This window comes from Saccopteryx bilineata, chromosome 9 (genome assembly GCF_036850765.1).
Source record: "Saccopteryx bilineata isolate mSacBil1 chromosome 9, mSacBil1_pri_phased_curated, whole genome shotgun sequence".
Taxonomy (NCBI): domain Eukaryota; kingdom Metazoa; phylum Chordata; class Mammalia; order Chiroptera; family Emballonuridae; genus Saccopteryx; species Saccopteryx bilineata.
In genome coordinates this window covers 73,966,941-73,993,485 of record NC_089498.1, presented here as the reverse complement: position 1 = coordinate 73,993,485, position 26,545 = coordinate 73,966,941, and the positions used below count along the sequence as shown (strand labels likewise).

The window sequence follows — 26,545 nt, the reverse complement described above, 5'->3', positions numbered from 1 at the left end:
GGGTAGTCTGCAAAGGCACTGAAACAATATTAAATTGCCACTCTCCATTTGGAAAACAGAAATCAAATTATTGCTTTAGTAATATAAAACCTAAGGGAGGTCCTTCTAGCTGAGAGGAAGGTGAGGTATGAGGGTGGGCAGAGCCATGAAGCTGTTATATTATTTTAAAGGGGGACAGATTTGATGGAGAACATCAGGCTGCAGCATCTGGAGTCAGGACTGTAATTTCTACGATTGTATTTCTCTGACACCCTGTGGGGCGGCAGGAGGAGTAAGCACCAGACCCAAGAGCCATCCAACGCATGTCCCTTCTGCCTTGGGGGCACCTACCACATTTCCGAGCATTAGGGAGGCTTCCCAGAAGAGGAGCTAGCCAGAGGAAAAGGGAGGCAGGGAAAAAAGGAGAAGAGTCCTAACTTTGCAAGGACATGGAAGTGACTATGTAAGAGGATAGTGTTGCAAGGTTCAAAGATGCTGGATTCTGGTGATGGGTGGGGAAATGAGTGAAGACAAGATTGGAGAGGCAACCAAGAGCCAGATCACAAGGGCTTGCCTGGACAGCTTTGCTGTGTGACCTCAGGCAAGTTACTCCCTGTCTCTGGGCCCCAGTTGCCACATCTGAAAAAGGTGGTCTCTTGGGGTCTTGGAGCTTGAGGTTGCTGCTGCTATTCCCTTTACAGGCTGTAGGGATTAGGACTCACAGCAGGGCAGGCAGGGCAGGGTCCAAAGTATGGAAATGCACCCAGGCCAAGCAGGGAAAGGTCATGGCCTGGGAGGGATGGGAGGTGACAAGAGCAGGCCCAAAAGATGGGGAGGATTGGCTAACAAGCCTGCGTCCCACAGATCTTCCCTGAAAGCCTTGGAAAGAAATAGGGGCCCTTCAGGTTGTGGGAACATCAGAAGCTTGGCTGGCTATGGAACAAAGACCCAGAGAAAGATCTGGCTGATCTGAGACATATATTTTGACCCTATGGGAGGGTAACCCCCTGCTATGTGCTGCTCTAGACAACAGAAGCTGTGGGGAAGCTTCCCAAGTGCTCCAGGTGTCTAGGAGACAGAAGGGACCCCTCCTGAGGGGTGTGAGCATGCAACCCAGCTCCCACCTGCCAACCCTCCTCCTGGCTGTGCCCTTGGTCCCACTCCTTACGTACCTCCGTAGCCCTCATACACGCTGATGTCAAAGTAGCTGCCAAATGCAGAGGCATTGACGATGCTATAGGTAATCTGATTGTTGGGAGGGGAGTCATCATCTGTTGCCTGGAAGAAGAGGATGGACAGGGCCCTGTGAGCTCTCAGGGGTGGGGCCAGAAGAAGGAGAGGGAGGGGAGGGCTGGTTCCCTCTCAGACCCTCTTTTTTGCGTGATCCAGACCCTCTGGCCTCTCAGCTGGAGGCTACTGTCTGGCTCCCAGCAGACATATCTCAGGTTGGGGTGTGGAGCTATCCTAGGGAATGAATCTACAAGGAAGGCTGGAGGCCTAGGGAGAACAGGGCAAGCAGGCCTTAGCCAGGGGATGGAGAGGACTCCACTCTACCTGGGACAACCATCTCCTAGCCCTTCAGTCCCACCCACAGAGGCCTTCCCTCCCTCTAAACTGGGTTAGGGCCCTGTGCTGTGTACCCCATCAGCTCTTCCCAGCTTTTTGTTTAATTTCTGCCTGCTTCACCTAGACTGTTAGCTCCATGAGAGCAGGAACCTTGTGTATCTTAACTGCAACTACATACCTAGAGTCTAGAATGGTGCTTGGCACACAGTAGGTATCTAATAAATGCATGTTGTATGAATGCAAGGAGGGAAGAAGGCACTTGGATTCCTCTTGACTGTCTTCTGGGGAGGCTGTGTTGAGTAGCTTCTTTCCAGGTGTCTGACTTTAGAGAGTTAAAGGGTAGCCTACCCTGGATATAATAGGAGCTGAGTAGGCAGGGAGGAGAGGGAGAACAGGGTGCTATGGGGAGCCATGGCCAATGTTGGGTAGCCACACAATCCTGCCTTCTCTGAGGCCTCTTTGCCTACTTCCTCCACCTTGCTTCAGAAACAAGTTATAAGTGAAGGCTCTGGGCCCTGTCACTGGGTGGGCAGAGTGAGGAAGGGGCAGGAGGACACTGAGCGGTCTCACGGTCAGAGGTCACTGGCACATGCAACCCACCCCCCGCCCACCAACCCTCCTCCTGGCTGTGCCCTGGCCCCACTCCCCACGTTCCTCCGCAGCCCTGCCCAGTGGAGACTCACTGCAGGAGGACACTGGAGTATAGAGTCCTGAGTTCCAGTCCTGTATCTATGACCCTGCTCATTCACTGTGCCTTCTGGGGCCGGCCTCTTTCTGCCTGTTTCCCTTCCTGAGAGGTGGGAGCACCTGAGGACTCCAGTTCCTGATTCTAAGCAGCCACTAGAGGGCTCAGATGGGGGCCCTTACGCGAGAAACTGCTCAGCGCTTTCCAAGGGAGATGAGAAAGTGTCCTTTTGCTGAATGGTGGCCGAAATTTAAGCTGAGACAGATATTAGCTGCAGTTGGTAACCAAGGACATGAGGTGATGTTCAGAGGAAGCCTAGCACGGACCAAGAATGTGACCCCAATCTGGGTAGACCTCTCTGTGGATGGGAGGTTAGCAGCTCTTGCAGTGGCTTCCCAGGGGAGCAGTCAGGCAGAAGGTATGAGAAGGGTGGACTGCGAGAACGCCTCCTGACATCTTACCCGGAGCCGCACCAGCTGTGTGACAGAAGGCTCGTTCTCCCTCAGGGCGCCCACATACGCATCCTTCTGGAAGGTGGGCACATTGTCGTTGACGTCCAGCACGTTGATCCTGACCCGGCCTGTGGTCTCCTCCCCGCCCCCATCCCGGGCGATGACTGTCAGCGTGTAGCGCTGGATGAGCTCGTAGTCCAGCTTGGCAATCAGCATGATAAGTCCTGTGTCCTTGTCCAGAGAGAACCTGTGTCAGGCGAGACGGAGGAAGAGAGACAATACCCTGGTGTGAAGCACTTGTAGACAGGGCCTGCATTTACCAGCCTAGCCTTGCTCAAGGTGATAAACAGGTACAAATAAATGAATCTGAAATCTGCCTTCTTTTTAACTTCCCCTAAATAAGAAAATCTATTTCTAATGGGGGGTCAGGTGGGAGGTGGTGGTCAGGAATCAGGACCACAAGGGAGGTAAAATGGTCAGGTACTGAAAGGGTAGGAACGGACTGACTTGCTCAAAGAGGAAACTCAGTAAGAATGACTCTCCTTTGCTGTGAACAGGAGTTTCTGCCTAATGGACAGTCAGACGTTAGAGAATGATAATGGTCAGAGGTTCTTAAAACTGATACCACACAAATACAAAGGATTGTGAAACTAGTATGAACAACTATATGCCAACAAACGGACAACCTAGAAGAAATGGATAAATTCTTAGAATCAATAAGAAACAGAAAATCTGAACAAATAACTACTAACAAAATTGATTCAGTAATTACAAACCTCCCAACAAAAAGTCCTGGACCACAGACACCTTCATTGGTAAATTCTACCAAACATTCAAAGACAAATTCATACCAATCCTTCTTAAAGTCTTCCAGAAATAGAAGAGGAGGAAACACAAGCTCATTTTATGAAGCCAGCATTATCTTGATACCAAAACCAGATAAGGACACTACAAAAAAATATTGCAAGTCAATGTCTCTGATAAATATAGATGCAAAAATCCTCAACAAAATATTAGCAAACTGAGCCCTGGCCGGTTGGCTCAGTGGTAGAGCGTCGGCCTGGCGTGCAGAAGTCCCGGGTTTGATTCCCGGCCAGGGCACACAGGAGAAGCGCCCATCTGCTTCTACACCCCTCCCCCTCTCTTTCCTCTCTGTCTCTCCCCCTCCCACAGCCAAGGCTCCATTGGAGCAAAGATGGCCCAGGCGCTGAGGATGGCTCTGTGGCCTCTGCCTCAGGTGCTAGAATGGCTCTGGATGCAACAGAGTGACGCCCCAGAGGGGCAGAGCATCGCCCCCTGGTGGGCATGCTGGGTGGATCCCGGTCGGGCACATGCAGGAGTCTGTCTGACTGCCTCCCCGTTTCCAGCTTCGGAAAAATGAAAAAAAAAATTAGCAAACCAAATTCAACAATACATTATAAGTATCACATATACCACAATCACATGGGATTTACTTAAAAGATGCAAGAATGTTTCAATATCCACAAATCAATTACCAGGATAAAACATTAAAGGATAAAAATCAGAAAAAGCATTTGACAAAATTTAATATCCTTTTATGATAAAAACTCTCAACAAATTGGATATAGAGGGCATGTACCTCAATATAATAAAAGCTATATATGACAAGCCCACAGCTAACATCACACTCAGTGGTAAAAAGCTGAAAGCTTTTCCTCTAAGGTCAGAAACGAGACAAAGATACCTAGACTCATCACTTTTATTCAACTTAGTATTGGAAGTCCTAGCCACAGCAATTAGACAAGAAAAAAAAAAAGGCACTCAAATCAGAAAGGAAAGAGGATGTGATACTATAATATAGAAAACACTAAATATTCCACCAAAAAACCATTAGGACTAATAAATGAATTCAGTAAACTTACAGGATACAAAATCAATATATAAAAATCTTTGGCATTTCTATACACTAATAATGAACTGTCAAAAAAAAAGAAATAGAAAAAACAACCCTATTTATAATTGTATCAAAAAATACCTAGGAATAAATTTAACCAAGGAAGTGAAAGATCTGTGCACTGAAAACTATAAGATACTGACGAAGGACACTTAAGACAACACAAAGAAGTGAAAAGATATTCCATGCTTATGGACTGGGAGAATTAATGTTGTTAAAATGTCCACACCACCCAAAGCAACCTACAGATGCAATGCAATCTCTATCAAAGTTTCAATGGCATTTCAAAGAAATAGAATAAATAATCCTTAAATATGCATAAAATCACAAAAGATCCCAAATAACTAAAGCAATTTTGAGAAAAAACAATGAAGCTGGCCCTGGCCGGTTGGCTCAGCGGTGGAGCGTCGGCCTAACGTGCGGAGGACCCGGGTTTGATTCCGGCCAGGGCACACAGGAGAAGCGCCCATTTGCTTCTCCACCCCTCCGCCACGCTTTCCTCTCTGTCTCTCTCTTCCCCTTCCGCAGCCAAGGCTCCATTGGAGCAAAGATGGCCCGGGCGCTGGGGATGGCTCTGTGGCCTCTGCCTCAGGCGCTAGAGTGGCTCTGGTCGCAACATGGCGACGCCCAGGATGGGCAGAGCATCGCCCCCTGGTGGGCAGAGCGTCGCCCCTGGTGGGCGTGCCGGGTGGATCCTGGTCGGGCGCATGCGGGAGTCTGTCTGACTGTCTCTCCCTGTTTCCAGCTTCAGAAAAATGAAAAAAAAAACAAAAAAAAAAAAATGAAAAAAAAAACAAAAACAATGAAGCTGGAGACATGCTTCCTTAATCAAACTATATTACAAAGTTATAGTAATCAATACAGTATGGTATTGGCATAAAAACAGACACATAGATCAATGGAACAGAATAGAGTCCAGAAATAAATCCACATATAGGTGGTCGATTAATTTATGACAAAGGAGTAATCAAGAATATACAATGGGGAAAGGGCAGTCTCTTTGTTGTTTTTTTTGTTTGTTTTTTGTTTTTGCATTTCTCCGAAGCTGGAAACGGGGAGAGACAGCCTGACAGACTCCCGCATGCGCCTGACCGGGATCCACCCGGCACGCCCACCAGGGGCGATGCTCTGCCCACCATGGGGCGATGCTCTGCCCCTCCGGGGCGTCGCTCTGCCGAGACCAGAGCCATCCCAGCGCCTGGGGCAGAGGCCAAGGAGCCATCCCCAGCGCCCGGGCCATCTTTGCTCCAATGGAGCCTCGCTGCGGGAGGGGAAGAGAGAGACAGAGAGGAAGGAGGGGGGGGCGGGGGTGGAGAAGCAAATGGGTGCTTCTCCCATGCGCCCTGGCCGGGAATCGAACCCGGGTCCCCTGCACGCCAGGCCGACGCTCTACCGCTGAGCCAACCGGCCAGGGCCGAAAGGGCAGTCTCTTTAATAAACAGTGCTGGAAAAACTGGACAGCCACTTGCAAAAGAATAAAACTGGACCACTGTCAAAAGGCACAAACTTTCAGTTACAAGATAAGTAAGACATGGGGATGTCAAGTATAGCATGGTGACTGCAGTTAATAATACTGTACTGCATATTCAAAAGTTGCTAAGAGAGTAGATCTTAAAAGTTCTCACCACAAAAAAATAACTTATAACTACATATGGTGACAAATGTGAACTAGATTTATTGTGGTAATCATTACACAATACATGCAAGTATGAAATCATTATGCTGTGCACCCGAAACAAATATAACGTTTAGGCCAATTATATCTCAATAAAAAACACACATATATCTGGGCAATAAAACAAATTCTGCCATCCAGATGGTTTTGCACCAAAATGTTTTAAACAGGCAGCAAAGCATCCAACAAGGGGGAGGTGTGGTTGGTCCTCTCTCAGGATACAGACCTCATCTTCTGCTCAAGGGACTAAGCCCAACAAATGTTTCCTGGGGAAGAGCAAAGTCTAGTGGGATTGTGCCCCCTTAGTTGTCAGTTGACATTCGTGGGCCCTGACCTGTTCCACAGCTGCCAGCCACCAGGCCCCGAAGATCCTGGCTCTGAGACCAGGAAAGCCCTTGGCCCAGAACATGGGAAGAGATAATGAAACCCTAGATGGCCAGAACAAAGCCACATGAACACAGGCCTCCTGAGGGTCTGCGGTGTCCTGTGCGTTTGTCTCACTGCAGATTCCTTCTCCCATTTTGAGGCCCCAGCCCAGAGTGGCAGAGAATGGCTGAATTCACCTACTAATCTGTCTCTTCCTAGTCATTTACACAGTCAGTCCCGCAATCCAGTCTGCTGGCCACATGCTGCACCCATCCTGTGGGGCTTCCAGATGCATCAGCCACTTCAGACTTAGAAGTAGACCTGCCCTCTGAAGTTCATGTGGCTTCTGATCATGTTAAAATTGAGAGGACTTCCCCTGGGCTCGGCTTAACTGAAGACAAGGAAGAGAGTGCCCCAGAAGCATGGTGAGTGACAGGCAAGCCAGGTGGTGAGGCATGCTACCTGCCTAATGGCTGCAGCACATTCAAAGCCACCCCTGCTGGAGGCCATGCATCCTGGTGGTGAAGACCACGTGCAGAGGCCTGGCCCTACATGCTATGTGCTTGACCAGCCGTGTGACTCTGAGCAAGTGACTGACTCTCTGGGCTGCAATTTCTTCATCTGTAAAGTGGGATGACCATAATGCCTAGCACTGAGTTCCTCCAGCACTCAGTTTGCAGAAGTATATCAGGTAACGCATATAAAGCAGCCGGCAAAGAGCCTGACCCATGGTAAGGGCTTCAAGAATGCTGGCTGCCGCCCCTGCTGTGCTATCGTCAACGTTCTTTCAAAGCTACAAACGCTATCCTTGACGGCAAAGAAACTAGCCCCACAGAGGCAGAGGCAGATTTAATGGCGGGCACATGGGGCACACACACGCCCTGGACCCCAACTTCTGAAGGGCCCCGCAAAACCCCAACTTGACACTTTTTTCTAATGACACCAAGTTTGATTTTATACATGCAATGTTAACATTAATAGTACATAATATTTTTGATTTATTTAAAAATATGGTTAACATGTATTTTTATTTTCCCTGTCTCTCTTTTTTTTAGGGGCCCAATATTTTCTTCTGTGGCTGGGGCAACAACTGACCTTAATCTGCCTCTGCACAGAGGTTAGGGGGCTTGAGCAAGACTGTCCCACAATCAGGGGCCCAACCAGCCATGGTGCCCTTGGGCTCCCACTCTCAGCCCGTGTCCTGGCCATGCAGGCACTGAGAAGTTTTCCTATCACATGAGTGGCAGAGAGCCACTGTGACGAAGCTGGGACAGGGTCTCACCGGTCAGCGTCGTCGCTGAAGAAGTAGTTGACTTCCCCGAAGGTGCCCACGTCATTGTCCGTTGCCTGCAAAAGTGAGAACAAGAAGTTGTGACTGCCAGACCCAGCCGAGGCTCACCAGTTCACTAGGAAATGCCCACAGCAAGCTCCTGGTTCCCCACACAGCTCCTCCAGCCCAGGCCGAGTTTCCTAGAGCCGGGAACTTCAATATGGTTGCTGCCACTCACATAGCTATGCAAATTTATGTATATGAGACAGCAGGGTACTGGAAGCTCTATCTTTTACCTAAAACTCCAACTCTGTGAAACCACCCTTCCTGGACTCATAACAGGCTGGTCAGGCTTATTCTCTGCAGATCTTTGGGAGCATGGTGTCATGACCTATATCACAAATGAAGGCGAAGATAGGTTCAGTGTCTGGTGGATTCTCCCAGGTTCTCTTCCCCAGTCTCCAAAGACTCCAAGTCAGATGTGCTACCCATGGAAAGAGGCACCTTGGGGGGATTTCTAGTGCCTCTGCTTCTTGAACCCCGGGAATAATCCCTCCCAGGCACAGGGCAGACTGCTGACTGGCAAGCTCTTCTGCACAGACAGCCTGCTGCCCACCCCTCCCATCTTCTCTGGCACCTCTCTCTGCCTGAATAAACGGTCTGAGTGGGAGCTGCCTGCTCTGCCCCTGACCGCAAGGACTGGGCCGGAGTGGCCCTGGACTGCAGCTGGGGCTATCAGAATCCTTTGCTGGGATTCTATCTGTGGTTGCTGGGGTAAAAGTTTTCCTTCAAAGCAGCGAAGCTGGGACAGAGTGAACTGGGAGCTGTTGGAGGGATGGGGAGGACAAAGGTGCCCCAGCGGAGAGCTGGAACCCAGGGGCTGAGCCCGGCCTCTCCAGAGTCCCGAAGCTGACATCCCTCCCCATCTCCGCTTGGTCTGTGAGTCCAATGAGGCCTGTTTTACCCAGGCTGATTCAAGTTCGCTGTCACTTGTAGGCAAAAGAGACTGGAGAGAGGCGTGCCTGGTGCTGATGACAATGGCAATGTTGACCAGCGCCAGTCTGTGCTATCATACTGTTTACATTTTCAAAGACCATCCACGTTTATCATTACCTAATTTTTTTTTTTTTTTCATTTTTCCGAAGCTGGAAACGGGGAGGCAGTCAGACAGACTCCCGCATGCACCCAACTGGGATCCACCAGGGAGCAATGTTCTGCCCCTCTGGGGCGTCGCTCTGTTGTATCCAGAGCCATTTTAGCGCCTGAGGCAGAGGCCACAGAGCCATCCCCAGCGCCCAGGCCATCTTTGCTCCAGTGGAGCCTCGGCTGCGGGAGGGGAAGAGAGAGACAGAGAGGAAGGAGAGGGGGAGGGGTGGAGAAGCAGATGGGCGCTTCTCCTGTGTGCCCTGGCCGGGAATCGAACCCGGGACTCCTGCACGCCAGGCCGACGCTCTACCGCTGAGCCAACTGGCCAGGGCCCCATTACCTAATTTTATCCTCACAATTGTCACAACACAATGAGGAAGACAGACATTTCCACCCATCTCAAAGATCAGAAAACAGGCCCAGCGTAACTGTCACACTCCTGGACATTATAAACAGGGTGGGGCAGAAGCTGGGCTGCTGCTCTCAGCCTCAGGTTCCTTCCTCAGGCCACAGAGTGCGGCTCCCCTCCAGGACGGGGGCAATGCTAGAGGAAGTTTGGTGTTTGCGGTTGGGCCTTTTGGCTTCTGCATTGTCCCTGGCCAGGGACAGTCCACAGTGCAGGCCAAAGACCATAGTTCACTCATTCATTCAATAGTTACTTACTAAGCACACACTCTGTGCCAGGCACTGTGACTTCCTCCCCTTCCTAGGCCACTGCCCTGGAGATGGGCAAGCTGCTGCCTGCCACCAGATACCAGGAGGGCAAGGCCTTGGGTTGACCTTGGGGTCCACTTACACCTGTTTTACACTCAGGGCTTCTCTGTAGGATCATAATTAGATAAAGTTCAGCGGCTTAAAATATGTCAATACTTCTTCCTGTTTACTGTACTTTGTAGCTTTGCTGAGGTATGGTTGAAAAATTACAAAATATTTAAAGTACATGATGTAATGACTTGATATATGCATACTTGTGAAAGGGTGGTCTCTTGTACCCACTTCCCACTCAGTGTCCCCCTGTTTGTGTTCAGGAGACTGTGCAGACCTGTCCCTTCCGTTGCCCCAGCCAGGTCTGAGGACGTCACAGGTGCTCAGGGGATGCATGTCAGATATGTGAAAAGAAAGATGCTGAGCTTCGAGCTACGGAGCTCACCTTCTGCCCCAGGACTGACTCCCCCACCCCCGCCCGGCCACGCCTCCAGACACCGCTGCTTACTGATGTCTTACACTTATTATATATTTATCTTCATAACAACCCTGAAAAGTAGGTACTGTTATGACAAACAGGGAAACTGAGGCACAGAGCGGGTAAGTGGCTCACCCAAGGCTTCTCAGCTAAAAAAGGGGGTGGAGCTAGGTTTTGAACCCCAGGCCGTCTTGCCCTTAGTCCCCATGTGTTATTGCTTCTAAACCAAGAAGAGAGCTTGTTCTCAGAAACAAGTTATTGTTTATTCCAGGAGAAAGGAGTCCAAAGCTCCTCATAATAAACCCTCCCCTCTCTTCCCCTTCAGGGACTAGAAGAGAAGGGAAGGGGAGAAGCCCTAAAGTTCTCTTTTGTTCCACTGACATACAACCCTCACCATATATGATATTATTAGACTATAATAACTGCAGCTTAGTCTGGGGAAGAGCTGACCAGACACCATGGAGCCCAGGGCAAGGGTCACTGTGCTGTAGAAAACCCAGTTCCAGGCCAGTGTCAACAGTCCAGGTCACTCTGTAACCAAACAGCAACCCCTGGGGCCTCAGCATCCTCATTAATCAAAGAAAAGCACTTGGGGAAGCCAGGAGGTCAGGGCCACACCTGCCAGGCTCAATTCCCAGCAGGGACAATGGCTGGCACATAGCAGTGCTTCACAAATGCTTGGGAAATGAATGAATGAACGAATACTAGTAATGAGGGGATGCTGGAGAGGAAAAAAGGGGGTGGTAGAGAGAAGAAAGGGAGTTGGTGGAGAGATGGGGGCAAAGACAAGGGAGAGAGAGGATTCAAAGGGAAAGAGAGGGAATGGAGCAGAAGGGGCGAAGAGAAGGGGACCAGGAAAAGGCAAGGAGAGCAGCTTGGAGCACAGAGGGAATCTGGGGAGACAGAGGGCTGGCCTGTGTGGGAAGTGAGGGGCCTGGGCACACGGTGCCGGGTTCCCTGCCCTGAACTGTCACTTCTGTGCCCTGGGGCCCTTCAGAACTGCAATTAGACTGTCAGGGTGGGAAGGCCTCCTGAAACCCCCTTGCACAGAGCTGTTCCCCTGGGGCCTAGAGCACTGAGGCCAAGAGAAAGGAAGTGTCGAGCCTCTGGAGACGAGCTAGGACAGTCTCTCTCCCCTAGGACAGTCTCTCTCCCCTAGGACAGTCTCTCTCTCCTAGGACAGTCTTCTCTCCCCTAGGACAGTCTTCTCTCCCTTAGGACAGTCTCTCTCCCCTAGGACAGTCTCTCTCTCCCCTAGGACAGTCTCTCTCTCCCCTAGGACAGTCTCTCTCCCCTAGGGCAGTCTCTCTCTCCCCTAGGACAGTCTTCTCTCCCCTAGGACAGTCTCTCTCCCCTAGGACAGTCTCTCTCCCCTAGGACAGTCTTCTCTCCCCTAGGACAGTCTCTCTCCCCTAGGACAGTCTCTCTCTCCCCTAGGACAGTCTCTCTCCCCTAGGACAGTCTTCTCTCCCCTAGGACAGTCTCTCTCCCCTAGGACAGTCTTCTCTCCTCTAGGACAGTCTCTCTCCCCTAGGACAGTCTTGTCTCTCTCCTAGGACAGTCTTGTCTCTCTCCTAGGACAGTCTCTCTCCCCTAGGACAGTCTTCTCTCCCCTAGGACAGTCTCTCTCCCCTAGGACAGTCTCTCTCCTCTAGGACAGTCTCTCTCCTCTTCGACAGTCTCTCTCCCCTAGGACAGTCTCTTTCCCCTAGGACAGTCTCTCTTCCCTAGGACAGTCTCTCTCTCCCCTAGGACAGTCTCTCTCTCCTAGGACAGTCTCTCTCCTCTACGACAGTCTCTCTCCTCTACGACAGTCTCTCTCCCCTAGGACAGTCTCTCTCCCCTAGGACAGTCTTCTCTCCCCTAGGACAGTCTTCTCTCCCCTAGGACAGTCTCTCTCCCCTAGGACAGTCTTCTCTCCTCTAGGACAGTCTCTCTCCCCTAGGACAGTCTCTCTCCCCTAGGACAGTCTTGTCTCTCTCCTAGGACAGTCTCTCTCTCCCCTAGGACAGTCTCTCTCCCCTAGGACAGTCTCTCTCCACTAGGACAGTCTTCTCTCCCCTAGGACAGTCTCTCTCCCCTAGGACAGTCTTCTCTCCCCTAGGACAGTCTCTCTCCCCTAGGACAGTCTCTCTCTCCCCTAGGACAGTCTCTCTCCCCTAGGACAGTCTTCTCTCCTCTAGGACAGTCTCTCTCCCCTAGGACAGTCTTGTCTCTCTCCTAGGACAGTCTCTCTCTCCCCTAGGACAGTCTCTCTCCCCTAGGACAGTCTTCTCTCCTCTAGGACAGTCTCTCTCCTCTACGACAGTCCCTCTCTCCTAGGACAGTCCCTCTCCCCTAGGACAGTCTCTCTCCCCAGGCAGCGGCGGCTGCCAGTCCTGACCCTCACCCCCACCAGGTGAGCTGGGCACAGCCACGGCTCCCCTCTGACCCCATTCCTCGGGAGCCTCTCACTGCCCTCCAGTCTGCTGACCAGGGAAGATTTGTGAGTCCTTGAGCGCTGCTGTCTAATGATCGTATGAAATATGTACGCCTGGTGAAGGGGAAAGGGAGAACTTTTCATTTTTTAAATGCATGAAGCAGAATAATAAGGTGAAAAGCGGCATTGGCGCCCTGCCAGGGTTGGTGCGGCCAGCACAGAGGGTCTCCCCAGGGCCAGTGCCAGGCTGCGGTGGGGCTGGTGAGGAGCCCTGTGCCGGCGAGGAGGCAGCCCATCCAACTGCTGGGTAGTCCTGCTGAAGGCCCTCCTGGGCTCTCTGGTGCCCTCGGGGGACAGTCCCTCCTGTTCTGTGTGTATCCCCAGCCTGCTGCCGGCTCCAGCCTCCTCCCTGACCCAGGCTGGCCCTGAGACTTGGGTGCCTGCCCACATCTGCCCCTGTCTGTGTCAGTGTCTCCTTCCTCTACCTGGCTTGCCCACTCCTGTCTCCCGACTTCCTGAGATCAGGCTTGGGCGCTGCAATCTGGCCGCACTCTGGAGCTAAAGCTCTGGCTCCCTGAGGGTAGGGTGGGGTCATAAAGCCAGCTCCTGTTCCCGCTATGGTATAGAGCTACATGGGTGTCCACACCTACATCACGGTATTTTTTAGTTGAATTTATTGGGGTAACACTGATCAACATGATAGTACAGGCTTCAGGTGCCCAATTCTACAACACGTCTTCGTGCACCATATTGTGTGTTTACTCCCCCAAGTCAAGTCTTCCTATGTGACAGGATTAATGCGTATGTTGTTCAGTTTTGACCACACCCCTAGGAGGAAGGTATTATTGTAATCTCAGCTCTCTGACTTTAACAAACAGAGGGAAATGATGTTAAGTAACTCGCCCAAGATCTCACAACTGGTAAGTGGCAGAGCTGGCCTCCCAGTCCCTGTGTTTGAAACATGCAGCACTGTGTAGGACGGACAGACAGCCCAAGGCAGCCCTGTCGCACTACAGCCTCAGCAGCTCTGCAATGCCAGCCTGCCCAGTAGAGGGCGCTGTTGGGGCCGGCGAGGGGCTCCATCCCAGCTCCACGCAGTGTGTCCTGGCATTTTTTAAAGCAACCTCCTTCCAGAAACTTGCTGCATGCCTGAGCAACTAAAAGACCGACAGACAAATCAAGTGCCAAACAGACAGTGGGCCTTGATCCCACTTTAGGAAAGAGGCTTTGAGGAGTGGCCAGAGGCCTGTGCACAGAGAGCAGATGTCCTTCTCAGGTCATGAACACCTGTTCCCTCCCGCCACATTCTAGGAATGTGCAGCCCTCTCCCTGCGGGTGACTTCCGGGCTCTCACCGGCGGTCAGACGGCTGCAGGGATGGAGGGAGGATGGCCAGCTGGCCAGGCTGGTGGCTCTCATTTTGTACCTGGCGACTCTAAGAAATGCCAAACCTGGCTCAAGAGAGTACCTTCACTGTGCTGCAGGCCCTCCCTCTGGGGCCTCGGTCCCCTCGACAGTCGTCCGTGCTGGAGAGCACTCACGGGCATGCTGTCCTGCTCGCCACCACTCTCACGAGAAACCCAGGGCAAGAAGTCAAAGCCAATGGCTAAGATGCTCTTGCTCTGTTCCAAAACCTCCAGTGCTCCCATCACTGCTGAGAGAGCTCCTGGCCAGCACCAGCCTCCAGCTCCGCACAGCCCGGCAGGCCTGGGGGTGTTCTACCCGCTTCTCCCAGAGGCACCCAACTGCTCTTCCATCGCCTGGTCACACCATCCTTTCATTCTGTAGCTGCTGTCCAAGTTCTGGCCCACCTCAGGGAGCCCCCGATCGCTCACTGCTCCTGACCCAAGAGCCGCTTGCTGGACCTTTCCTGGGACACGCAGCACAATCTGCCACGACTGAAAATGGCTGCGTGCCCCGTGTCCTCCCCTTGCCAGAGAAGACTAATCCTAACTCCTTTTTGCATCCTTTGTTATGCCCAGCACAGGGCTCAAAATCGTTGCCAAATTTAGTAAAATCTGCCCTGGCCGGTTGGCTCAGCGGTAGAGCGTCGGCCTAGCGTGCGGAGGACCCGGGTTCGATTCCGGCCAGGGCACACAGGAGAAGCGCCCATTTGCTTCTCCACCCCTCCGCCGCGCTTTCCTCTCTGTCTCTCCCCCTACCGCAGCCGAGGCTCCATTGGAGCAAAGATGGCCCGGGCGCTGGGGATGGCTCTGTGGCCTCTGCCTCAGGCGCTAGAGTGGCTCTGGTCGTAACATGGCGATGCCCAGGATGGGCAGAGCATCGCCCCCTGGTGGGCAGAGCATCGCCCCTGGTGGGCGTGCCGGGTGGATCCCGGTCGGGCGCATGCGGGAGTCTGTCTGACTGTCTCTCCCTGTTTCCAGCTTCAGAAAAATGAAAAAAAAAAAAAAAAATTTAGTAAAATCTGAGGCTTCCATCGTCAGCCACTGAGAGCCAAGCTGAACTTCCTTCCGGGGGCTGATGCCCCTCTCAGCAGACACCACAGAGGGCAGTGAGCACCAGAGGGAGGCTGCTCTGCTCACCACAGCTTCTCCAGCGAGTCGGAGTCTCCCAGCTCTGGCCTCCCATCCCAGCTCCCTAGTGGCCAAACCTCAGAGGCACACAGAGGGCGGCACTCACTAAATGGCCCACGCTGTCACCCTTCAGGCACACACAGCATGGGTGAGAAGTGCCACATGGGTCTGGAGGGGCAGGCGGTAGATGCTTGGGACACCACAGAAGAAACTTTCATGAAGACAGGGACCAGACTCCCACTCAGTCACATGTCCAGTAGCTATTTTCTGAGCTTTCCCAATGCGCCTGCTACTGTGCCCAGCACTGAAGTCACAGCCTAAGCGTGCCAACGCTCTTGCTGGAACGTGACTGTCGGAAGCGGGAGACAAACAGGAGAGAAAAAAACTAACTAAATAACACTTTCAGACTGACAGTGGTAAGAACTGTGAGGAAAATACAGCAGAAAATGGGCTAGCAAGTGACTGGTAGCTATCTTAGATGGATTAGTCCTGGAGAAGAACTCACCTTGGCCAGGGGTACTGGGTCTATCGTCTAGTCACTGGCTGGACAGCGATGCCCAGGTGGCCTCTGGTGAGACCTGTCCTCCTGCAGGTGCGTGGGCCTGGGAGGAGGGAGCTCAGAACCTCTCTGCTTTCCTCCTCAGCCTCCCTGGGGGAAGCTCTGCGGTCCAGGAAGACAGGCCAGCAGGTCCGCATCTATCCCCATGGTCAGTGCATGGGAGAGCGGGCCAGGACTGGCTGCTGCCAAGTGCCTGATTTATAAGGCGTCTCCTCCGATTCTTCCCAACACTGGCATTACTAGCAAAACTAATTCCCTCATTTGGGCCTTTATAATTGCATCGGCAAGTGCTTATTTCCGTGATGGACAATGCCGGCAGAACTGTAATTTTCTTCTGCTGACAAAAAGGAAAAAAATAAATACACACGGGGGGGAAATTCCAAAGGTTAAGACAAGGTGAGCCTGCAGTGGGGAAACAGTCAAACCCCAGCATGGCCAGGCTCGAGTCAGAAATGCCACCATCCCCTGGCTGTCGGGTAGGGAGGGGTACAATGGTGGCCCGGCCGTTTCCCTCTGAGCATGTGCTATGTGCCATGCACTGTGCCCAGCATCTCTCATGCTTTATTTCATTCCATTTTCTCAACAGCCTTAGCTACTAATATTATCCCCATTTTGCAGATGGAAAGAAATGAGGCTCAGAGAGGTCAATCAACTTGCCCGAGGTCAAACAGCCACAGTGCTGGAATGTGAACTCAACACATCGACTGCAAGAGAGTGCTCTTAACCATTCCCATCTCCTGCTCCACTGCTTGTGGGGCCAGGATACAGTTATCAACCTCCAGTATGAGAGCTCAGCCATGAGACCCAGAGTGTGTCTATCAGGTTACTGTCCTCACCCTCTCGGAGCCAGATGGACACCCACAGGCAGTTTTCTCCTCCTGCCACGGAGCTGTCCTCCCAGCCTCTGCCCAGAGAGGGTAGGCCCCAGCAACACTGACCGTGCCCCACAGCAGAGGAGGCAGGGATTTCTGGCTGCGGTTTCCCATAACGTAGTGCTCTTAGCCAAGACACTTGATCCTCAAAGAAGGACCCACATTCCTACCCCAAACTTGATCATGGTGTGTGCAGGTGGCTCATGGCCTAGACTGGGGGAGGCTGTCACCTGCTGAAGGCAGTACAGCCTGGCTGGCTGTGGGAGCCCTTCCCAACAAGCCTCTGGATATACCTCTCCCTATAACTTGTATGCCAGGGCTCTGTGCCAGCTCAGCTCCCTGTACTTTACCCTCAGGTCTCATCCCAATAGCTCATGCCCACTCTCAGGAGGCCTATCATTTCAACAGAGGTCAGGGCACTTGTCTCTTTGTCCCTTCCCAAGAGCCCCCTCTGACCCAGCCTGTTTTCACAATAAATAGTCACTCTCTCATGCTCTCCCAGTCAGAGTGCCTGCCTTACCCACACTGTCCCTGGTGCATCCCTGCACCTCATGCTGTTCTTCACAGTGGCCTTGCAGACGCCCCTCTGCTGGTGCTGGGCCTCATGCACCAGCCTGACTCCCGCCTGCCTGGTCCTTCCCCCATCTCCCTCCAAATTACAGTACATTGAACACTGCTGGACTCAGACACCGCTGACCCCTCCCTGGGGACAGACACCCTCCTCTCTCACAGTTTTAAATACCCTCTGCTCTTCTTTATAGCTTCAAAGTCCTGTCCTTGTGTCTTCTCTCTTCTCAGGTCCTCATACTTCTCTCTCTCTCTCTTTCTACACACACACACACACACACACACACACACACACACACACACACATTCTTTCTTCCTCTATGTCTCAGACAGCCCCCAATGCCTCCTTGTCCCCGCATATAGTAATAGAAACCTCTTCTCCTCTCTGTATCTGGCTCAGAAGACCCCATCCTGCCACACACCATACACACATGCTCACACCTACCCTCAGTTCCAAGCACCCCCTATCTCCATCTCAGCCCTGTGGCCCCTTCACATCCTCTCTGCAGCCACCTGTGTGCCTCTCCCTGCAGGCGAGCAACCAGCAGGCACACACTCCATCACTCCCCACAGTGCCCGCAGCCTCGTCACGCACGCTCGCCCAGACACCCTGCAAGGGGCTTCTGCTCTGAAGCAAGGCGGGCCCAGCTGCCTCCCCAGCAGCCTCCCCAGCAGCCCCAGGTCCCAGCAACTGTGGCAGGCTGTGGGCGCCAGCGAGCAGTTCTGCTCCCCTGCACAAATCTGCAGAGAAGGGCATGAGGTACAATTTGTTCAGGAAACAATAGCAATGTTTGACATGTCATAAGGATTGATGGAGCAGAAATTTACATGGGAGAATGCATTTTTAAACAGCTCCACGGAGCCCTGCTCCTTCGCTGGTAATGCTTTCCACATTCATCATTTGCTGAGCCCCTTTGAGTAACTCCTTAAACTACGTGAGATGAAGTGCACTCTTGCAAGCTCTGGGAGCTGAGGTGACTGGTGGGAGGCGGGAGAGACTGCTAGAGGAACTCAGAAGCCAGAGGCTGGGATGATGTCCACGCGTTCTGATTGGACCCGTGAGGGCTGGTCCTCTCCCGTTCCCACACTCCCTCCCATGGCACCGTGGTTGCGGATTTCAGATTTCAGCTTTTCTCTGGGATAAGAGGTAAAAGCGAATGGCCATCTAGTCTGCCCTGCACTTCTGGGGAAATGCTTGGTGCCTCAGTTTCCCCTGTCACCTCAGAAGGAAGCTAGGGATGGTGGGTGTTAGGGGGCAGAGCTAAATTCAGTTGGAAGTTGCTGCTTGTGGCTCCCTGGGCCAGGGGGAATAGTCACGTTCTCAGGAAGAGAAAAAATGATGCTGGCTATATTCTGTAGATCAGTGGTCCCCAACCCCGGGGCCGCGGACCGGTACTGGTCCGTGGGCCATTTGGTACTGGTCCACAGAGAAAGAATAAATAACTTACATTATTTCCATTTTATTTATATTTAAGTCTGAACAATGTTTTATTTTTAAAAAATGACCAGATTCCCTCTGTTACATCTGTCACTCTTGACGCTTGTCTCAGTCACATGATACATTTAATCATCCCACCCTAAAGGCCGGTCCGTGAAAATATTTTCTGACATTAAACCGGTCCGTGGCCCAAAAAAGGTTGGGGACCACTGCTGTAGATGATAAGTGAGTGAGTGTTCCAGGTAGGCAGTGGTACCACGAAGTGAGCAATAGGGTACAGGAGAACTCATGGGGAAACTGTGGAGCACAGGAAGAAGGATACATTCAGGAGCGCCCCTGGGTTGTACTTTCAGTCTTTGAGCATATAGAAGGCCCTAGGGCAGAGGGTGCTCCTGGGGGTGCTGGGGCTGGAGGCCAAGGACGAGAGCACATGACAGGGTGGAGGAGCAGAGTGGGGGGCAGCTAGGAAGGGTGGGGACCCAACTGGTGGTTGGGGCTGCAGAGGAAGAGAAGGGGGCCTTTCCTCTCTCATGCTCCACTGTGGATCTGGGATGGACACCCATGTCCATGGCAGACATAACTAGTCAATTATGGTATTCAATATAGAGACGGCCCGTTGTCTCTACAACTAACAACCAACTGCCTGGAACTTGTGTCATAGCCTCTTTGCTATCCATGCCAATCAAAAGTAGGCAGAGGATCTGAACAGATGTTTCTACAAAAAAGACATACAGACGGCCAACAGACATATGGAAAAGATGCTCAACATCACTAATCATCAGGAAAATGCAAATCAAAACCTCAGTGAGATATCACTTCACACCTGACAAATGGCTATTATAAAAAAGCCAACAAAAACAGCAAGGCTGGCGAGGGTATGGAGAAGAAGGCACCCTCGTGGACTGCTGGTGGGAATGTAAATTGGTATAGCCACTGTGGAGAACAGTATGGAGATTTCTTAAAAAATTAAAAACAGAACTACCATACAACCCAGCAATTTCACTTTTCGGTATATATCTAAAGGAAACAAAACCACTAATTCAAAACGCTACATACACTTATATTTTCACTACAGCATTATTTACAATAGCTGAGATATGGCAGCAACCTAGGTGTCCATCAATAAATACGTAGATAAAGAAGGTGTGGTACATATATGCAGTGGAATGTTAGTCATAAGAAAAGAGGAAATCTTGCCATATTTAACAACATGGATGGACCTAAAGGGTATTGTGCTAAGTGAAATAAGTCAGACAGAGAAAGACAAATACCATATGATTTCACTTATATGTGAAATCTAAAAAAATAAAACAAATGAATAAAACAAAAACAGACTGATGCGTGCAGAGACTAAACTCACGGTTACCAGAGGGGAGGGGTGTGCGGGTAGAAAAGATAAAGGGGAATAAGAGGTACAAACTTCCAGTTAGGAAAAACATTCACAGGGATGTAATGTACAGCCTAGGGAAAATAGTATTATCAACATAATTATGTATGGGGACAGATGGCTACTACACTTACCATGGTAATCACGTAATAAGGAATATGAACATACAATCACTATCTGTATACCCAAAACTAATATAACACTGTATGTCAAATATACTTTAATAAAAACGAAGTCTAGAGCATCTTCTCACACACACACACACACACACACACACAGACTCTTTACTATCCCTGTTGGACTCACTGCTCCTGAAATGTCAGAAACATGCTTCTCCTTGAGGGGGGGGGGGGCGAGCACAGTGCAAGATCAGGCAAGAAGGGCTTCAAAAAGGATTTGTGGCTAAGTGCAGAATCACGAAAATACTGCCAAAATGGGGCAAGAAGATCTGGGTTCTGGTCCAGCATCTGCCTAGCCACCCAGCTGTGGGACTTTGAGAAAGACATTGGGCTGAGGGCCTGTGGGCTGCACAGCCTCTGACTGCTCTGGGTCTACCTGCCTATGCTCTGGCACCAAGTGCCCACCCTCCACCAGACCAGAGGGAGAATCTCACAGTACAAGACACCATTCACCAGTTTAGAGGGGTGTCCAGAGCATTTAAGACAATATCCCAGCTGTCTGCCATGGCCCCTGAGCCTGATGTGGACCAGCCTCTGCAGTTGCTGACCTCCTCTGCTAACTCATTGCTCCCTTACTCTGCTTCCTCCTTCAGTCTTTAGGTTCCTAACAGGCTAAGCCTGTTCCTCCTGCCTTATAACCTTTGCACTAATGGTCCCTCTGCCAGAATGCTCTTCCCCAGAGCACTTGAGGTAGACTCTTTCCCTCCCCTGGGGTCTCAGCAGACAGGAATTCCTTTACATTTGTAAGTATATCTGCTCTTTAAAAGTAACTCTAGCCCTGGCCGGTTGCTCAGTGGATAGTGTCAGCCCGGCGTATGGAAGTCCCAGGTTTGATCCCCAGTCAGGGCACACAAGAGAAACAACCATTTGCTTCTTTCCCCCTCTCTCTCCCCATTTTTTCCCTCTTCCCCTCCCATAGCCAGTGGCTTGATAGGTTCAAGCATCAGCCCAGGGCACTGAGGATAGCTTGGTTGATTTGAGCATTGGCCCCAGACGGGGGGGGGGGGTAGCCAGGTATATCCCAGTTGGGGTGCATGCTGGAGTCTGTCTCACTATCTCCCCTCCTCTCACTTAAAAAAAAAAAGTAACTCTGCCTGCTGCTGTGATAGTGGACTCCTAGGACAGGAACAGGAACTAGGAGCTGGGGTGGTCCTTGCAGTTGCATAGGCAGTGGTAAGAGGTAACGGGGGCTTGGACAGGTGGTCAGGGCTGTGTTGGGACTGGGTGGACTCAGCTGGAGCTGAGAGGTCACGCTGTTCGATGGAGGGGGTGGGGAAAGGAGCATGGTTTTGGCAGGAGCATCTGGGCGAATGTTACTGGCTAACCCCTTCCACTAGAATGTGAGCTTATAAGGGCAGGAACTGAGTCTGGCTTGTTCCCTGTGGATCCCCAGTGCTGGGGGTCTTCAAAAACAGGGTCTGAATGAATGAGTGAATGAATAAATGAGTGAAGAGATTATACATGATGACTATGGGTCCTTTCTACCAGTGACAAACCAATAGCAAATCCTAAGTAGATGGACTTCTAGGGAGGGCAGAGCACCAGAAGGGTGATGATGGGGGTGGGGAGGGATAAGCAAAACCACAGAAGAAAGGGAGGAGGGAGAGAGAGAAAAGAGTAGAGTGGGAAGGGAAAGGAAGGGATAAAGAGGAGAAGGAAGAGGGAGAAGGAAGAGGAAAAAGGAAGGAGGGGAGAGAAGAGGAGGAAGGAGAGACCACGGGAAGAGGAGGAGAAGGAATACCACAGGAACACCCAGTGAGAGCCTCAGCTCCCTCCTCTATAAAGTGGGGCTAACACACTACCTGACGCATTGGGACTGCTGTGAGGACTGAAGAAGGGACTCCTGTCAGGCGCTTCAGACCAATGCCTGGTACAGGGTCTCCGTTTCTAAGTGAAGCCAGTATTAGTATTCCCATTCCCAATTCTTACTGCTCTTTTCTTCTGACTGCGACCCCAGCAGCTGGCCAGATGGAGGAAAGGAAGTAGCTCTGAACTCTGTGGAGGGGACACTCGGTCAGGAGCCAGCGGAGCCCATGCGTGAGTGTGCCAGCCTGTGGCTGCGGGAGCAGGCATGCAAATCAGACTGACAGGTGCTCTCAAGGTGCAAGGTCCCAGCTTGCTTGTTATTACAGCCATGGTGGTTGTTCTTGGCTTCCCTCCCCTCCTTCTTTTTTCTCTTTATTTTATTTTAAAACCTGGAAATAAAAATTGATGGGGAGCAACCGCCCTGGCCAGCAGTCCTGTGCTTAAAGAAGTCGTCGTGGAAAAGCAGTTACAGAGATGTCAAAGGCTGTCAGGTGGCTGGCAGCTGTCTGGGGTGCCCAAGCCCCCGTTGGGGAGAAGCCGAGGAGTCCGCCTGCAGGCTCAGTGGGGGCCCCTTCCGACAACAGATAACTGAGACCACCGCCTTGCTGAGGGCACCTTGGGCCTGGCACAGTGTGAGGCACCTGACATGATTTGTCCTAAGCCAACCATCTAGACAGGTTCTCAATCCCATTTTACAGAGGAAGCAACTCCAGTTGATAAGTGTGCAAAAGTGGTGGCTGCAAAATAACCCTTGTCTAGTACCCACTGGCTTCCAGGCATTATTCTGAGACATCAGTGTGGAATAACACATTTTATTTCCACCCCCACTCTAGGAGGTAAGTACTAATTCATACTGCCCTCGTCTGTGGCTGCAGAGCGTGCCTGACGGGAGGACGCTGCTGGTCGGCACGGCCCACCACCCCCGCTCAGCGCACCTGCAGCGGCTGCCTGCGCCCCCCGCAGCCGGAGGGCCTTCTTTTTCAAGGAAGCAGGTGGCTTGGTGGGGTGTCTCACTCCAGTGGGGGCTGGGAGTGGATGGATCAATGGCCCTGAGGTGGGATGACTCAGGCACAGCCTCTTCCCCCAGATTTCCCAGTGGAACAAGCTCCAGCAATCCCCCCTTGTGGAAACTGGCTTCACGATGCCCCTCAGTGACCTTGTCTCACTTCTCACTCCAACCTGTGTTTCCTGGAGTCACTTTCCAAGTAAATCACCTGCCCCAGAATTCTTGTGTCAGGGTCTGCTTGTTGGGGAGCCAGACCTCAGACACAGGCCTCAGGCCAGACACGGGGCACAGTGCTGAGCTAGACAGTATGTTCCCTGCCCTCACAGCTGCAAATGGCTCAGGGTCCCACAGTCAGTCTGCCTGATATTCACTCACACAAAGCAAAGAGAAAAAAGCAGTCCCACTCTGAACCCTTTGCAACATTGTCTATTCTCTCATGCTGTTGGGTTTGAGGAAGACTCCATTGAGTGACCAAAAAAAAAAAAAAAAATCTCATCTAACTATCAAACAAAGAAAACTGGGTTGCAGAAAACCACTTCCCAGGATGCAGGAGGGAGGGGGCTGGCTGTCTGGGGATGAAGAGACATTCGTAATCAGAAGGGGCACGGGGCCTCTCTGGGGCCAGTTATCAAGCTGGGATTATGTGGTAGATGGGAAGGGGATAGTGTCAGAAAGGCGTGGGGACAGACACTGTGGATGAGGCTCAATTAGAGGGGACCTTATGTGCGGAGGAGATGGAAGGAGGAGGAAGAGACAGTCCAATCAACCCCCTGGGGGTGCAGCCAAAACATGGCTGGGATCACCTCCCCCCATTGCTGGTTCTCACCACTGTATCCCACCCCGAGTCTGTCACCTCCCTCTTCTCCCCTGCCCCTGGGGGAGGGGGACACACAGCTCCAGGTCTACTGGGAAGGTGCGAGATGTAGTGTGGGCTGGTCCCACCCATGAGCCAGGATATGTCCTCATTCCAAAGGGACTTGGAGCGTAGGTAGCAATGACCCCCGTGCTTGCTGCCATTGGCAGGCATGCGCTGATAGGCCTGGTACGTGCTCCTCACTAATGAACTGTATTGATTCCACATCTTGTTGTCTCCCTAAACAGCAAGCCACACATCTGATAGATTAAATACCCACAGGATTGCCCACCTGACATCTCCATCACTCTGCCTGAGGGTCCCTAATGAGTTTTACAGCCTCATGGCAGAAGAAATTAAGGTCAAAATCTGATGTAGAAACTATAAATCACCCATGATCTCTGAAAGTAGCAAAGGGCTGCAGCCCCAGCCCTTCTCTCACCTGGGCCGGGCCGGGCTGGGCCAGGGCTTGATGGAGAAATAGTCAGATGTGGTGTGTGAGTGCAGCGTGGGGGCGAGGGTCATGCTGGGGGACTCCTGCCTGAGAACTGCCCCTGCGCACAGATGATTGGCTCCTACATTCCTCCGTCTACCCCACCCCCAAGTCGTTGGAATGTCCTAACAGGCTGAGAAATGCACTGAGAGGCGAGCACCATATTTCATTTATAAAAACGTGCATACCAAGGAGTTCAAGACACTCTGGCCATACTGTTCTAAAAATGCCCCTAGAGAGAGGAGAAGGTTCAGCAGCATTCTCTCCATTTTGCAGGTGGAAGAAATGAGGCTTGCAGAGGAAAGGCGCTTGGCCAGGGTCATTCAGTGAATTGAAGACCTTGAAATTCCAGCCCCAAGTTTGCAGGTCTTGTTATATTAAATGCCTAAAGGGGTCTTTTGTTCTGGCCTTCTTTCTCCTTGGCCAGGGGTATATCCTCTGCAGGTGGCTGGGCAGGCAGGGGAGCTCTGACCTTGGGTTAAGCTTGCATCTGCTCAGACCTCCCTCTTGGCCCTACAGTTTCATCAGGTTCTCAGGGAAGGGTTTAGTCTCCACGAGGAGGCTGTGTTGTCTCACAGTTAAGGGAAAAGACTTTGGAGTCCTAGAGCTAAGGTTCATGTCTAAACTCTGCCCCTTTCCACAGGTGTGAACTCTGGCAAACACCTACCTTCTCTGAATCTCAGTGCTCTCAACTATAAAATGGGGAGGCTAATTCCTACCTCACCAGATTGCTGTGGGGATTCAAAGAGATAACACATGTAGGGGCTCAGTTTGGTGCCAGACACTTCCTATTAGTTCCTATTATTTGCTCAGCACTTATTCTGTGTCAGGTATTGTGCTGAGTTCTTTACCCATATTATCTCATTGAACCCCCACAACAAATCTCTAAGGAACTATCACCATCACCATGCTCCAGAAGAGACTCAACATCCACACTCCTTTCTCAAATTCACAGAAACTGTGATTTTTAGGTGGCACGACACTGTGTGACTAAAATATTACACTTCTGGCTTCCTCTGCAGACAGGTACAGCCACACGACTAAGTTCTGGCCAATGAGATGAAAGCAGCAGTTTGCAAGGCATTTCTAGGAAGTCTCCTTAAAAGGGAGAGAGTGTTCTACACGTTCTCTATTCTGCAACTTAGAATATGGATGACGGCCGGCCACCATTTTGAACTATGAGGGCTATACCCTAGGAGTTGTGGAGAAGAGAGCATAAAGGAACCACCCAAGGCTTTCCCCCCATCTCTCTCTCTTTTTTCCCCCTTAAGTGAGAAGCAGAGAGGCAGAGAGATAGACTTTCACATACACTCTGACCTGGATCTACCCAGCAAGCCCCTTATAAGGAGATACTCTGCCCACCTGGGGCCGCTGCCTCACTGTTCGACAACTGAACGATTTTAGTGCCTGAGGAGAGGTCATGGAGCCATCCTCAGTGGATGGGCCCAACTTGCTTGAACCATTTGAGCCATGGCTGTAGTAGAGGAAGTGAGGGGTAGTGAGAGGAAGTGAGGAGAAGAGAGAGGAAGAGAGTGGAAGAAAGAGAAAGATAAAGGGGGAGAGAGAGAGAGAGAGAGAGAGAGAGAGAGAGAGAGAGAGAGAAAGAGAGATGGAGAAGCCAATGGTCGGTTGCTTCTCCTGTGTGCTCTGACCAGGAATCAAACCCGGGACTTCCACATGCTGGGCCAATGCTCTACTGCTGAGCCAACTGGCCAGGGTAGCTTTTCCCATCTCAACTGCTTTTATAGGGGAGAGAAATACCCCTTGATATTGTTTAGGAGTTTCTATCACTTGTAGCTATATTGAGTTATTGCTGATACAAGTAATCTATTCGAAGTTTAATAGCTCAGAAATGGCTGATTCAGGATAAATCACAGTTTTGCCTAAGTCTGAAATCTTGAGTCTTTATCACTAGGTCCCCAGTATAAGGACTTAAGAACATGAGTTGATATCACCATTATCATCACCTAGTAAAGCACAGAATGCTCCTTCTAGAGATGTTCTAACCTAAGTAACCAGACATTAGTGGTCATGAAATCAATTTAATGGGTCATGACTTACATTAAAAAAATAAAATAAAATCTAGTAGAATAAAATAGAAAGTAGTAGAGTAAAAACCATAGGACATTGATAAAAGAAACTGAGGAAGACTCAAATAAATGAAAAGACATTTTATGCTCATGGATTGAAAGAATA

At 51.2% G+C, this 26,545-nt stretch overlaps 1 protein-coding gene across 2 annotated transcripts in view; it reads right to left on the bottom strand.

Moving 5' to 3' along the window:
- Nucleotides 1–26,545, bottom strand: part of LOC136312775 (cadherin-23-like) — a 355,498-nt gene that overhangs the window by 48,432 nt on the left and 280,521 nt on the right. For both annotated transcript variants that reach the window (XM_066242625.1, XM_066242624.1), the window contains exons 14-16: nt 7,921–7,985; nt 2,692–2,929; nt 1,152–1,257 (exon numbers count right to left, since the gene is read on the bottom strand). In XM_066242625.1, the coding sequence (XP_066098722.1) occupies nt 1,152–1,257; nt 2,692–2,929; nt 7,921–7,985 (409 nt within the window). The remainder of the gene's footprint in view (nt 1–1,151; nt 1,258–2,691; nt 2,930–7,920; nt 7,986–26,545) is intronic.